We start from the raw sequence: 15,912 nt of genomic DNA on the forward strand, positions 1-15,912 counted from the left end.
ATTTACAGGCCATGATCTCACCTCAGAGGCCGTCAACCGTCCCGCCAAAACCTTCCGGTAGCCATTTCTTCCTCGCGATCGCCACACCAATTCACCAACTCCTGCTCCCATCCGTTTAAGAATTTCATGGCCGTACTTCGTTAAGCTTTCTTACTCCCCCCCTCTCAAACCGGGGGTCTGTTTTCACGAAATCAAAGTAAAGTTCAAATTCTAGCGCGCTGCTAACCGTTCTCTTCGTCTTTTAGTCTGCGTTCAAACCCATGTGGGTGATTCTTGTTGATTCAAGTATCCCCTAGCCGCCTCGGGCGTTTCAAAGATAGTAGCTTTGCCATCAGAGAATATCTTCAGCCGAGCTGGATACAGCAGTGCAAACTGCACGTGTTTCTGATGAAGAGCCGAACAGATTGGTGAGTACGTCTTTCGGAGCAACGAAACTCTCGACGAAAAGTCCTGAAAACACAGTATGGAGGTATTATCATATTTTAAAGGTCCTCTTGACCGTATTGTTTTCAATATCTCCATCTTGTGCACATAATTTAGTAGTTTGTATATAACAATTCTTGTTCTTGCTTCCCCATGCCTTTTAGGCCCAAGTCTATGTGCTCGTTCAATACGTAGTGGGCCCGCTGTGTATTGCAGCTGAAGCGACGTGGTTAACCATTCTTCTAGAAAGGTCCGTAGTTCAGCATCTGATATTGTTTGTGGTAAGCCCACCAATCATATATTCCCTCTAAGGGATCTGTTCTCTATATCGTCCATTTTTCCTTCCAATTCCGTTACCCTCCTTTGCAGAGTTTCTTTCTCCGTGGTAATTTGTTGCACCTGGTCTTCCAGGTCCGACAATCTCTGGCATGAGGCTGTAAACTCGCCTTTGATTTCTTCCATTTTGCCATCCAGCGACTCCAGCTTGTCGGTAAGCTGTTGGAATTTTTTATCAAGTGAGTGGTTTAAAGCTTGTGTGACTTACGTCACAATTTCGGCTACCCATGCGGAGCTCACTGTTTGCGGGCCGCCTCCGTCTGCCTCCGCCATCTTGCACGGCTCTGATACCTTGGTTTTCTCTCCTTGTTTTCTCACTGATTTAGACGCCATCGGGGCCCAGAGCGTTCACTTTGATCGCGAACCCTGTTAGTAGTTGGTTAGTGCTTTCTTCCTCTGTTATATTTCGTGTGCACTATACCATCAGGGTCGATTGCTCATTCGGGGCCCGGGAGCTCTCCTCTCCCACATCTGGTTCTCAGCGTGGCATCACGTGACTCCTCATCCTATGACTTTTTAATTTTCTCAGGAGTCTCTCTTAACTTTGTCAAAAGCTTTCTGAAAATCTAGATACACTACATCAACTGGCTCACCTTTATCGACATGTTTATTCATGCCCTTAAAGAAATGAAGTAAATTCGTGAGGCACAACTTCCCTTGGCTGAAACCATGCTGACTCTGTCCTGTTAAATCATGCTTATATTTGTGTTCTGTAATTTTGTTCTTTGTTATAGTTTCCTCTATTTTAACTGGCACTGACATCAGGCTTACTGGTCTGTAATTTCCTGGATCACCTCTGGAACCCTTTTTAAATATCGGTGTTATATTGTCCATCCTCCAGTCTTCAGATGCTACGGACAACTTTAACGACAGAGGTTACAGATGCAGATCAGCAATTTCATGTTTTGAGTTCTTTGAGTACCTTTGGATGCATGCCATCTGGTTCAGGTGATGTACTACTCTTTAGTTTGTTGATTTAGCTCAGTACTTCTTCTGTGTTCACTGAGATTTCTTTCAGTGAGGCATATCAGGAAAGCTATAGCTTCCATCAGCACAAAATTTAGCTCGTATTTTAACCAGTACTACTAACAAATAAAATATGAAAACTTTTCCTTTAATATCTTTGGCACAGTGGTTTGCTGAAAGTGGCATTTTGTTATGCGAGATTTAATTTAAATCCCATTTTTTACAATTAATATTTCAGAAGCCATGTGTCTCGGCTCAAAATGGGTTGCAGTTTCTGAATCTGCACAAAATGTGAATAAGTGATGCAGATTTCACAGCGGTAGGGCACTTAATGGCAGACTTAAGATCTAAAAGGTGCCCAAACCTTCAGTCAGCCATGAACTGTGCCAACCCCCATTGGATAAAGAACTACTATCTTGAAAATCGTTGAAGATAGAAGTCTGAAATTTTGCAGTTTTCCATCTTATATATTGTTCTCCATTCTGATAAATTATTTTTAATTTCTGAAATGGTGAGGAGGGGCTCATTTTCAAAGCACTTAGGCTTACAAAATTCCATAGGTTATTATGAAATTTTGTAAGTCTATGTGTTTTGAAAATACGCCTCATGAATTCTACTACTAATAATTTCTGTAGTGCTACTAGTTGTATGTAGTGCTGTAGGGGATGGGACGACTTCCCTATGAGGAAAGGCTAAAGCAGCTAGGGCTCTTTAGCTTGGAGAAGTGACTGCTGAGGGGAGATATGATAGAGGTCTATAAAACAATGAGTGGAGTGGAATGGGCAGACGTGAATCGCTTGTTTACTCTTTCCAAAAATACTAGGACTAGGGGGCATGTAGTAAATTTAAAACAAATCGGAGAAAATGTTTCTTCACTCAACGTGTAATTAAACTCTGGAATTCGTTGCCAGAGAATATAGTAAAAGCAGCTTAGAGGGGTTTAAAAAAAGGTTTGCATGGCTTCCTAAAGGAAAAGTCCATAGACCATTATTAAAATGGATGGGGGGGAGACCACGTGGGGGCATGAGCTGAACGGCGGCACGTTGTTGGGGCTCCGAGATCCATGCCCGATAATTGAATAAATAAAGCTTCTCTGGATAATATTCTGCCTAGCGAATCGATCACTGTATGGACAGATACTTGAGGAAATCGGAAGGGGCGATGGCGCAACGAACTTCCAAGAAAGAAAAGACAGAAAAGGTAAAAATACACGGCCCCGGCCAAAACAATATGGCGGAGGATGATACGTTGCAGCCAGGAGGATTCTCCGAAGCGCAACTCGTGCAAATCACTACAGCCGTGGCAAGAGCCTGGGACCCGAAATGGGCAGAAATGGAGAAGAAACTAGAGAGTCTAGCCACGCGGTTGGATGGTGTGGGAACGCGCGTGGGAGATCTTGAAACGCGCGTGGCGGCCCTAGAGGACGATGGCCGAGGGTATGGCCCAGATATTGCGACCCTTACAAAACAACTAAAAGAAAGCCACGAGAAATTGGAGGAGCTAGAAAATCGCTCTCGCAGAAACAATATCCGAGTAGTCGGTTTACCAGAGTCTATTCCAGAACGTAATCTGACCTGCTGGCTCGAGAACTGGCTTGCAAAAGAGCTCTCGCTCTCAGACACCATAGGCCCCCTCGTAATAGAGCGGGCCCATAGAGTTGGCCGCAGGTCAGAAAAGCAAGCACGACCAAGAATAGTAATGGCAAGAATCTTTAACTTCCGCCATAAAAATGAAATCTTACAAGGCTTCTGTTTGCGTAGAGGATCTTTGATGCATGATGGAAACAAAATCCTAATATTTCAAGACTTTTCAGCAGAGGTACAACAACAACGACGCAAATTCCACCCGATATGCTCTGCCTTGGCAGAGAAAAGCATAAAATTTACCCTGAAGTTTCCAGCCACTTTGAGAATTTTAATCAAAGATCAATGGGAATCATTTCAGACAGTTCCTGCAGCTGCAGCGGCAATAAAGGAGGCCGGTTTGGTGGAAACTACCTGAAAACTGATCATTAATCCAGGGAAGCAACGAAAGCACTAATGGTGGTAAGCAAAGGGCATGGACTCACGTCCTGGGGTGATCTCCACATCCATCTTCGAGGTTCAGAGGATGGAAACTGGGTGTTTATGGTTATGGGGAAGGGATAGTTGGGGGACAGGGTTAGGGGAGGGGGGGGTAAGATTAGGTTACTGTATATCTTGGCATAAGAGATCTAGAAGGAAGAAGCGGGAAAGCATCACGTGTCTGACACAAACTATTGTAAATATTGGACATGACAGTTAGAATTGTAACATGGAATATAGGGGGAGTAAGTTCCCCAATTAAGAGGGCAAAAATCCTAACAGCCTTACAGAGGCATAAAACAGACATTGCCTGCTTGCAGGAAACGCACCTAAACGATCTAGAACACAGTAAACTGCAGAAGATGTGGGTGGGGGAGGTATTCTCGGCACCAGCACAAAGGAAGACAGGAGGGGTGGCCATACTATTTCGTAAGGGGTTAATATACAAAGCGACACAGGTAGCTATTGGGAAAGATGGAAGGTATATCATTATCAAGGTATGGATGCCAGGAATGGAGATAAGGCTAGTAGTCCTCTATGGGCCGAACAGCTATGACCCAGCTTTTCTTCGGAACTTGAGAGGTAGCTGTGTTACCAAGGAGAGAGAGAAATTGGTAATAGTGGGAGACTTCAATTTAGTGGTAGACCCTCAAATAGATTGCTCAAATAGCACCTCTATACATTACACTGGGCAAAGAGCAAGGGCTATGACATCTTTTATTAGGGACCTTGAATTAATGGACATTTGGAGAGCCCTACACCCTACAGAGCGAGAATACACACATAGGTCTAGAGCGCATGGTACGCAATCCCGGCTAGACTACATATTAGTGGAGAGGACAATGTTCACGCACGTAGTGACAGCGGACATCGGACTTGAGGAAATCTCAGACCATGCCTTTGTGTGGGTAGACTTAGAGATGCAGATAGATCGGGAAGGACAGAGGGGCTGGAGATTCCCAGCCTACTTGTATACAGATCCCAAATTTGCAAAATATTTAGCGGCCAAATGGGAAGAATATGCAAAAAATAATGTGCAACATGTGCATATTCAACCTGCCCTATTCTGGGCAGCTTCTAAAGCAGTCCTGAGAGGGGACATAATTGCCTATTGTAGTAAACGTAATAAAAATAGAGTGGCAGGCATTTTATTATTAGAAAAAAGACTTAAGAGAGCCCAGAGAGCGCATGCGCAACGGCCGTCACCAGCCACATTAGATGCCCTCAAGTCCATACAAGTTACACTAAATTCCCTGTTGCACGAGAAGGAAAGTAGATCTACCTTGTATTATAAGTACAGGCTACATAAATTCGGGAATAAAACCGGAAGGTTACTTGCTAGAGTAATAAGATCGCAGGGAGGCCCCAGGGCGGTACCCACTTTACAAGACGCAGCAGGGAACTTAATACGAGATCATGAGGAAATAGGCCATCTATTCACAGAGTATTTCGCTACACTATATAAGAAACAGCAGACATCTCAGAGGGCAGAAATGGTAAAATATATAGATGAGGCTCAACTCCCCAAATTAACGGATCATCAATTAGGACTCTTAAACGCCCCACTGACAATAAAGGAGCTGCAGAAGGCGGTAAAAGCGCTGAAACTCCGATCAGCCCCAGGCCCAGATGGCCTTTCCGGCGAGTATTACAGGCTGCTCCCTCCCAAAGCACTAGTACACCTATTAGACTACTATGATGAGGTGCTGAGTGATGGCTGCTTCCCACCTTTTGCTAACACAGCTTTAGTGTCGTTAATTCCCAAAATGGGGAACCGATAGAACAGCCAGGGTCTTATAGGCCCATATCTCTACTAAATGTAGAAGTAAAGCTCCTAGCAAAAATCTTGGCAGATCGCCTCGCACTGTGTTTGCCCAACATTATTGGACCTGAGCAGGTGGGATTTCTAAAAAAGAGAAGAGCAGTCCACAACGTACGGAAATTGCTACTAGCGATGGCAATGTGTAAAGAGAAAGGGGTGCCGGCGTGGGTGGTTAGCTTGGATGCGGAAAAGGCCTTTGACCAAGTGAGCTGGGAGTTTTTATTTCAAGTGTTGGTAAACATAGGCATTACGGGCTGGTTTGCGAGAGCGGTCCAGGTCCTCTATACAAAACCCAGAGCTAGTGTGATAGTTAATGGCAAGAAAGAGAGAGAGTTTCCCATTTGTAGAGGTACCAGGCAGGGTTGCCCGCTTTCGCCGTTGCTGTTCATATTGGCATTAGAACCATTATTAAAACACTTACTCCGTAACGAAGACATAAAAGGAGTAAGATGCAGGGCAGACACTGAAAGTACTCGCATATGCGGATGACCTACTACTGACACTGACAGACCCTAATAGCTCCTTGGCAGCAGTGCTGAGAGAGACTGAAAATTATGGTAGTTACTCTGGGTTCAGATTAAATTACAACAAATCTTTTATTCTTCCACTACAGGAGGGGGAGGGGGACAGGTGGAGAGGCCCCAGATCTTTACAATGGACCCAGAGTCCAATCACGTATCTGGGTATACAGCTCCCTGCAAATTTGGGAGCTCTATATAAAGAGAATGTTAGGAGGTTATTGGTAGAGACAGAGGAGAAGTTGAGCATGTGGAGATCACTGCCCATTACGCTTATGGGAAGAGTTGCCCTTTACAACATGTGCATAATCCCCAAGTGGTTGTACGTATTCCAGACTATACCACTATACTTGAAAAAGACAGACGAGAGAAAATTGACCAGTATTACGCAAAACTTTCTCTGGCAGGGGAAGAGAGCGCGCCTTCCATTGTCCACCTTGACGATCCCGGTGGAGTATGGAGGACTTGGACTGTTGAGTGTGAGGCATCTAACAGTGGCATGTGGAATGCGACATATAAACGACTGGTGCCGAGGGACGGAGGAGTTCTCTAATACCACACTGGAGACACAATTGGTACCCCAACTACACTTTTCTAACTACTTACATGTGGGAGGAGGACCTATTCCAGAGGTGCTAAAGTACTCAGGGATAATGACTTCGGCTAAAGCGACGTGGGCCTGGATATGCCGGTTACACAAATTCTCCGCAAGAGTGACTCCGTTCAGATCCATCTGTGGAAACAGAGACTTTGCGCCTGGAAATTTGTACGCAGTATTCCACAGGTGGAGACAAAAGGGGGTGGAATATCTGCTGCAGGTACTCACATTAGAGGGCAAGATAAAGCCGTTCCCAGATTTACAGAGAGAATATGGACTGGAGGAGCGAGACAGATTTTATTATTTGCAACTCAAACACTATGTCGGAACTCTGTCATGGGAATGGCTGGCAGAGGATGTGCAAGAGGAGCTGGGGACAGCATTTTCACTGGGGGCGCAACAAGAAGTACCTCTAACCTACCACCATAGACACATCCGAGACACAGCGGCGGAAGTGGATTATTTGCGACTGGCAGAAAAGTGGAAAGAGGACTTACTGATTGACATTACGGGAATGCAAGTGAAGGCACATGTTCTATCCATCAGGCGTTTAACTAGCGCAGTGAGTCAGTGGGAAGTACAATACAAATTTGTGATGAGGCTGTATGTTGCCCCCCGTAGAGCTTTCCATCTGGGAGTGTCTCCCTGGGGCTCATGCCCCAAGTGTGGAAGAGAAGGGGCAACACTGGGACACATGTTCTGGAGCTGCAAGGCAGTAGAGAAATTTTGGAGAGATTTGCTAATTTATGTGTCCCGGATGTGGGGCTCACAGTGGACATATGACGCTATCTTGCTGTTCGGACACCCTAGACTAAGTACGCCTAAGCCTAAAGGATTTATGGAATTTGTGTTGAAAGCAACCATCGTTGCCAAACAAGTGATCTTGGCAGAGTGGATAACGAAGAATCCGCCCACCCAGCAGTCATGGAGAGTCAGAATGTTGTATCTAATGCGCCTGGAGCGTCAAGAACACTTCACCTTAGACTCGATAGCGGGGAAGAAATTCCAGCGCTGCTGGGCACCCTTGTGGCAGACTCTCACGCCGACAGCCCGGAGTCATCTGTTAAATCTCTAGAGACTAACTGGACTGTATTGAAGTGAGAGACGGATGCTTAGATGTTTATGCCCTAAATTGGGAGATAAAAGGGGGGAAGGGTTAGGAAGGATAAATTGGGGGGAGGGAGTAAGGAATAAATGTTGTAACCAGATATGAGATAACTAAGTAAAATGCAATTTCGTAGCTACCCTATCTGTATATAGTTGACCTGTTAGATAGTCATTGTTTATTATATTGCTTTGATTGGCTACAATAATACAGGATTGACACATAGATTGGAGAGATAGGGGCGGGAAGGGTTAAGGATTGATCGGTTGGGGGGAGGGGAGGGGGAATAAGCAAATGCTGTAACCAGATAAAAGATAATTTGACAAATGCATAACTTTCATGGTTGAACATATATGTACATGCTTGAACGGTTGGACAGTCATGGTTTATTGTATTACTATGGTTGGTTACAATAAAAAAGATTGAAATATAAAATGGATGGGGGAAATCCACTGCTTATTTCTAGAATAAACAATTGTGCCTGTGCTCTGTCGAGCATCAAAATATAACAAAATATTTAAACACACATGAATACAAGTGTAATGCTTCTTCAGCTTATTGAGAGTGGAGTAGTCTCATATGTAACACACGATAAAGATTATTTGATTTTTCACCCAATGACTGGGTGTATTATCTGTGTGTATTGTCTAATCATTGACTAAACCTCCACCACCCTTTGCTAATCTTATATATGAAGATATATTTCTGTTTATCAATATGCTATCATCTAATTTTATGCAGCACTTAGCTTGAACAAGTTGGTGCTCTTAAAACCCCTTGTTCAAGCTAAGTGCTGCATAAAATTAGATGATAGCATATTGATAAACAGAAATATATCTTCATATATAAGATTAGCAAAGGGTGGTGGAGGTTTAGTCAATGATTAGACAATACACACAGATAATACACCCAGTCATTGGGTGAAAAATCAAATAATCTTTATCGTGTGTTACATATGAGACTACTCCACTCTCAATAAGCTGAAGAAGCATTACACTTGTATTCATGTGTGTTTAAATATTTTGTTATATTTCTAGAATAAGCAGCATAAAATGCATTGTACTGTTTTGGGATCTTGCCAGGTACTTGTGACCTGGATTGGCCACTGTTGGAAACAGGATGCTTGACTTGATGGACCTTTGGTCTGTCCCAGTATGGCAGTACCTATGTACTTACATACTTATGTACTTGGGTGGGGATTTATGTTCGGATTTATTCTGTGAGGGAGCTTTGGTGTCTCATATTCAGCTACAGGAGTGGACTAAATGTTAAAATTCCTTTTTTTTTTTTTTTCAGTTTTTTTTCAAATCTGTCATTTACTGATGAGTGCAGATGCTAAACGGAATCCGCATAGAGCTCTTACTATGTTTACTCTTTCCAAAAATACTAGGACGGGGCACTCAATGAAGCTACAGAGTAGTAAATTTTAAAATGAATCAGAGAAAATCGCCATTACGGCATAATTGTAAGCCACATTGAGCCTGCAAATTGGTGGGAAAATGTGGGATACAAATGCTACAAATAAAATAATAATAATACTACCCTAGAAACCATGATTTTAAGGTCCCTCAGAGGAGGGGGATATTGTCCTGCATAAATGGTTCCCTGTTGGACCATGGTTGCGCTCCTCCCTTTTCCTATCAATGGGCTTGGGAAACATGGTTTCGGAACTTCCTTTGAGGTTGGGGTTTGGGATCAGATTTGTGGGTGTATGTTCATTGATTACTAATTTATAAACAAGCTCAATATAAATTACTACACAGGAAATACTGGTCTCCACTCCAGTTGGCTCAGTTTTTCAAGTCTGAGTCTGGACTTTGCTGGCGTAAGTGCGAACAAGCTGGTTCTTTTGTGCATATATAAGTACATAAGTAGTGCCATACTGGGAAAGACCAAAGGTCCATCTAGCCCAGCATCCTGTCACCGACAGTGGCCAATCCAGGTCAAGGGCACCTGGCACGCTCCCCAAACGTAAAAACATTCCAGACAAGTTATACCTAAAAATGCGGAATTTTTCCAAGTCCATTTAATAGCGGTCTATGGACTTGTCCTTTAGGAATCTATCTAACCCCTTTTTAAACTCCGTCAAGCTAACCGCCCGTACCACGTTCTCCGGCAATGAATTCCAGAGTCTAATTACACGTTGGGTGAAGAAAAATTTTCTCCGATTCGTTTTAAATTTACCACACTGTAGCTTCAACTCATGCCCTCTAGTCCTAGTATTTTTGGATAGCGTGAACAGTCGCTTCACATCCACCCGATCCATTCCACTCATTATTTTATACACTTCTATCATATCTCCCCTCAGCCGTCTCTTCTCCAAGCTGAAAAGCCCTAGCCTTCTCAGCCTCTCTTCATAGGAAAGTCGTCCCATCCCCACTATCATTTTCGTCGCCCTTCGCTGTACCTTTTCCAATTCTACTATATCTTTTTTGAGATACGGAGACCAGTATATGGTATACGGAGACCATATGTGGTGGGACTGTCCGCTTATCTGGGCTTTTTTTTGGTTGGAGGTATGGACATGTAAACAACACTGGACTATGGAGAATTGGGTGAGTTCCTTTGCATTGCTTACTAGGTTTTTTTTTACCAGCTGATTCTTTTGCATGGGTATTGGCAGTCTCTAGAAGCCACACTGGTTCTTGCAGCTAAGGTGACTATCGTTTGGCACTGGAGAGATGCGTAGGCTCCTTCTCAGATGGCCTGGCTGGTTGTCTGTATGGAATTGTATGGTTTTCAGCAACTTGCACTTTCCATTAAAGCCTGATTCTTCAAGAAATGGGCATCATTTCAGAAGGACTCCTCCTGATTTTAAGACAGATATTTTATTCTAGGTGGTTCTTTTTGATTTCCACCTGCTACCTGTAGTTTGGTTTTTCTATCCTTGTTTTTTGTCTTTTGTTTGGTTTTTGTTTGGCCTATGTTTACCCATTTTACTTTGTCCTTATGGTGCATCTTACTAGTTGTGGGGGTTTAGCTATTTGGGTTGAGTTTTGAGTTGGGGGTATTTGGGGGGGCAGGGGACAGTGGATGGGGGGGGGGGGGGAATGACGGTAAGGGGGATTCTGTTATGAAAACACTTCCTGTTATGTAGTGGTCAATAAAATATTGCTATTCAAAAAAAGTTGGGTTGGTCGAGAAAGGAGGGCAATATGGCTTTCTCTGGAGCTTTGCTCAAAGAGGGATGGGAGTGATGCCACTTGATGATGGGATCATAGACTTCTGACTCCATCTACTTATTGATTAAAGGTCGATTACCACGATTGAAATTAAAATGATTTTTAAGGGGCTGAGATCATTTACTCATGTTCTGATTAAGGAACTGGGAAGTGAGTAGCACCACTGCTGGCTTCCTTAGTCAATAAAAGTTTTGAGGCGGTTTATATACTATCTCTGTTGAAGATAGCTTTGGTGAAGTCTGTGTTGGAGAGCGGGAAGCCCACATCCATCTTTGATTAGAGAATTGTTATCGGGTTGCTATCATTTCTTGTTAAGTTGCTGGATATGGTGTTATGTAACTGGGCATTTTGTATTTTGTAAGAATTATTGTACTGAGACATCTGAGAAATAAGAGTCGACAGAAGGTGTCTTGCTAAATGTGAGGGAGTTCGTCCTTGAAGAAGTGGTTGCAAAACATGGGTTATGTTGGACGATATACTCCTGAGCCAACAACAAAGATAAGTGCATAAGAGCATAAATTCACTTTATTAAGAAGTAAACATAGTTATAACGTTATATATTTAAAAGACTGATGATGAAGACTTGATGATATAATTTACTTTAATCGAGTGGCACGACTGAGGTCTTTATATTCAACTTAGTAAATACTCTGGGAGCTTGACTGTAACTTTGAATAGTGATCTTTAATCTACAGTTGGAGCAAATATTAGTGGCTGTTTGAAGCAAGTTTATTAAAACAATGCATCTGCATACAGAATCAGGAAAATATGTTGATGCCTTTTTTGTACCTTTCCGTGGTGTTTGGTAGCTAAGCAATAATGTCTTAGAATCTCTCTCTCTCGTGCTCGCTCTCTCACGCTCTCTCCTGCTTATAAACATTGAACTATGAATACCTCATGTGGCTGCTGTAAATGTGATGGCAGACTTCAAGCAAGATGAAATTGCTAGTGCAGCCCCTTGTGGAGTCAGTATTGTCTCTTGTTGGAGTCCCTTGTGTGATGATAGAAGTTAGGGGGATAGAATGTTTTGCGGATTTTGACGATTAATAGTTGTGCCTGGCTGCAGCTACATGGATGATTGTTTAGGGGCTGTGGTGTATTATTTGATACAAAGAAAATTGAAACTGAATCTTAAGAAAAGGGAAACTTAGTGGGTGAGTCAAAGGAAGCAGGCCTTATTATGTTAATAACAGATTGTTGGAAACATTGGTTGTCAGTGATGCGGTGCTGGATTTGGGTTGTCCATGGATCTCATATTACAGGAGTGGTAGTGTTTGTGGTGGTGTGGGAGGGTGCCTGCCTGAAGTATGCATTTATAAAATGGTATCATCATGACTTTCCCTGGAATAGCAGTTAATCAAATGTTAAATAAATAAATATTTCCATTGCTAATATCTAATTTTTTTTTTTTTTTTAGTGATAACCTATTGAGGAGAGCTGCTTGCCAGGAAGCCCAGGTAATTATAGAAACAAGGAAAAATGTAGGCAGATAAAGACCATATGGCCTAGCCAGTCTGCCATCCATGCCATATACTCTCCCTATCACTCCCTTAGATATCCTATGTATACTTGTCCCAAGCTCTCTTGAATTCAGATACTGTTTTCATCTCCATAAATTCACCACCCTTTCTGTGAAGAAGCATTTTGTCAGGTTACTTCTGAATCTGTCCCCTTTCACCTTCATCCTTTGCACCCTCATTCCAGATCGTCCTTTCAGTTGAAAGACTTACCCCCTGTGCATTTATGCCACATAGATATTTAAATATCTCTTTCCTTGTCATCAGCAGCAGATGAATCCATTAACTGATGGTTGTGTCAGCCTACCAGCAGGTGGAGATAGAGAAATACTGAAGGCAGATGGAACTAGCCGTCCATAGAGAACTATGGTTTTTCAGTGTTCTCTATCTCCCAGCAGGTATGGACGTAGCTTGATCAGCTCCTGGAAACATTCTGCCTGAGGTGGCTCCTGTGCTTTGCCAGTTGAAGCTGGGGTGTTGTGGCTGGTGGTGCCTACTTTGAAGGCATATAGGTTCGCCCCTTCCCTGCCTTACCCATCCCCCCTGCCTACCAGAGTACCTCTGTTGCTGCCTGCCTCCAACTTTCCTCACAGCGTTAAAAAAAAAAAAAAAAAAAGAGTACGCTTATGTTCTGCGTAGCTATTCTTTTTTTTTAATTTATAAGAATCTTTATTGAGCATTGAATATCATTACAACAGTTCAAATTTTCAGAAGTAACAACAACATGCTATAAGAAATACATCCACAGAAACACAATGGAACTCAGCCCAGTAAGTCACTTAAGTACAATTTCAATGCAGCGATGTGAACATTCAATATTCTTATTTTTTCCCTCCCATTTTTACACTCGCCCCGCCCAAAAGCTGTCCTACCCTAAACAGTACCACCCAAAACACATACAGCCCCCCCCCCCCGCCGCCTCTTACCTACCCCCTTCAACCCCCCACCCTCCCCCCCACCTTTCATCCAACGCTAAACAAAAGTAAAACACGATAGTGACACTAACCCTTCATACAGGGCAATGATGAACAAATGGTTCCCATATCTGTTTCCATCTGGGCAATATCTTCTTTTTCACCGCTGTCAAACGTTCCATCTCACATATATACCTCACCTTAGCCACCCACCCACTCAGCGATGGAACACCAGGAGACTTCCAGCACCTTGCCATGTGTATACGAGCTGCTTGTAAGGCCCCCCCGCACAAGTAAAAATTGCCTCCCATTACATCCCCCAGGTCTCTGTCCCAGTAAGAAAGCAGCCGGATGCCACTGCACTAGTACACCCAGCCAAGGTGCACCTTCTCTCACCGAATTAATAACCAGCACCAAGTATGGTGCCAATATTCCAGCAAAAGCCTTAAAAAATTTGGTGGTGAATCCGTCTAAACCCGGGGCCTTATTTGTCGGAAGCTCTTTTATAACACCCAACACCTCGTCTACGGTTACCAAGGCATCCAACTCCCTCCACTGTTGCTCCGACAAAGCCGCCAGACCCCGCGCGTTCAGGTAGCTATCAGTGTTCCCGACCTGTACATTGGCGTCTCCTTTGTATAACTGCTCATAGAACTGTGCAAACCAAATGTTGCCCGGGAGGGAAAGGTTAGGACAGCTGTTGTACTTGGTGATTCGATCATTAGGCATATAGATAGCTGGGTGGCTGGTGGACGTGAGGATCGCCTGGTGACTTGCCTGCCTGTGCGAAGGTGGCGGACCTCACGTGTCACCTAGATAGGATTCTAGATAGTGCTGGGGAGGAGTCCGCTGTCTTGGTACATGTGGGTACCAATGACATAGGAAAATGTGGGAGAGAGGTTCTGGAAGCAAAATTTAGGCTCTTAGGTAGAAAGCTGAAATCCAGATCCTCCAGGGTAGCATTTTCTGAAATGCTACCTGTGCCACGCGCAGGGCCCAGAGACAGGCAGAGCTCCAGAGTCTCAATGCGTGGATGAGACGATGGTGCAGGGGAGGAGGGCTTTAGATTTGTTAGGAACTGGGCAACATTCTGGGGAAGGGGGAGCCTATTCCGAAAGGATGGGCTCCATCTTAACCAGAGTGGGACCAGGCTGCTGGCATCGGCGTTTAAGAAGGAGATAGAGCAGCTTTAAACTAGAAATGGGGGAAGGCCGACAGTCGCTCAAAAGAGCATGGTTCGGGATAAGGTATCTTTCAAAGATATCACCATAACAGGGAAGATAGAGTATCCTGATAGTGAGGTTGCAAAAGAGATTGTAGTAGATCGGGTATCTTTAAATAACAATAAAAATCAGACAAAAGATTGCCAATTAATACTGTCAAGTACTAAGCATGATGTACTTAGGAACAACAACATAGTTTGAAATGTCTATATGCGAATGCCAGGAGCCTAAGAAATAAGATGGGGGAGTTAGAATATATTGCACTAAATGAAAAATTAGATATAATAGGCATCTCTGAGACCTGGTGGAAGGAGGATAACCAGTGGGACACTGTCATACCGGGGTACAAATTATATCGTAGTGATAGGGTGAATCGGATTGGTGGAGGGGTAGCATTGTATATTAACGAGAGCCTTGAATCAAATAGATTGAAAATTCTGCAGGAAGCAAAACACCCCTTGGAATCACTGTGGATTGAAATTCCATGTGCAAAGGGGAAAAGGATAGTGATAGGAGTGTACTACCGTCCGCCTGGCCAGGACGAACAGACGGATGCGGGAAATGTTAAAGGAAATCAGGGACGCAAACAAACTGGGCAACACAATAATAATGGGGGATTTCAATACCCGCATATAGACTGGGGTAATGTAACATCTGTACACGCAAGGGACATAAGATTTCTTGATGAAATCAAGGACAGCTTCATGGAACAGCTAGTTCAGGAGCCGACAAGAGAAGGAAAAATACTAGACTTAGTCCTTAGTGGTGCTCATGATCTAGTGCAGGGGGTAACGATACGAGGGCCGCTTGATAACAGTGATCATAATATGATCGGTTTTGATATTGGCATTGAAGGAAGTGAAACTAGGAAATCAAGTACGCTAGCGTTTAACTATAGAAAAGGTGATTACGACAAATGAGAAAAATGGTGAAAAAAAAGACTGAAAGGAGCAGCTCGCAGAGTAAAAAACTTGCATCAGGCGTGGATGCTGTTTAAAAACACCATCCTGGAGGTTCAGGACAAATATATTCCACGTATTAGAAAAAAGGGAAAAAAGACTAAACGTCAGCCGGCGTGGCTAAACAGTAAGATAAAGGAAATCATTAGAGCCAAAAACAATCCTTCAGAAAGTGGAGAAGAGAACCAACTGAAAGTAACAGGATAGATCATAAGGAATGCCAAGCCAAATGCAAAGCGGAGATAAGGAGGGCAAAAAAGGACTTTGAGAAGAAATTAGCGTTGGA

The 15,912-nt window shown here is 43.4% G+C and overlaps 1 protein-coding gene across 2 annotated transcripts in view; it reads left to right on the forward strand.

Moving 5' to 3' along the window:
- The window catches only part of AGK (acylglycerol kinase), a 731,903-nt gene that overhangs the window by 50,263 nt on the left and 665,728 nt on the right, over positions 1-15,912 (forward strand). For both annotated transcript variants that reach the window (XM_030216389.1, XM_030216388.1), the window contains exon 3: positions 12,431-12,470. In XM_030216389.1, the coding sequence (XP_030072249.1) occupies positions 12,431-12,470 (40 nt within the window). The remainder of the gene's footprint in view (positions 1-12,430; positions 12,471-15,912) is intronic.

This window comes from Microcaecilia unicolor, chromosome 10 (genome assembly GCF_901765095.1).
Source record: "Microcaecilia unicolor chromosome 10, aMicUni1.1, whole genome shotgun sequence".
Lineage (NCBI taxonomy): Eukaryota > Metazoa > Chordata > Amphibia > Gymnophiona > Siphonopidae > Microcaecilia > Microcaecilia unicolor.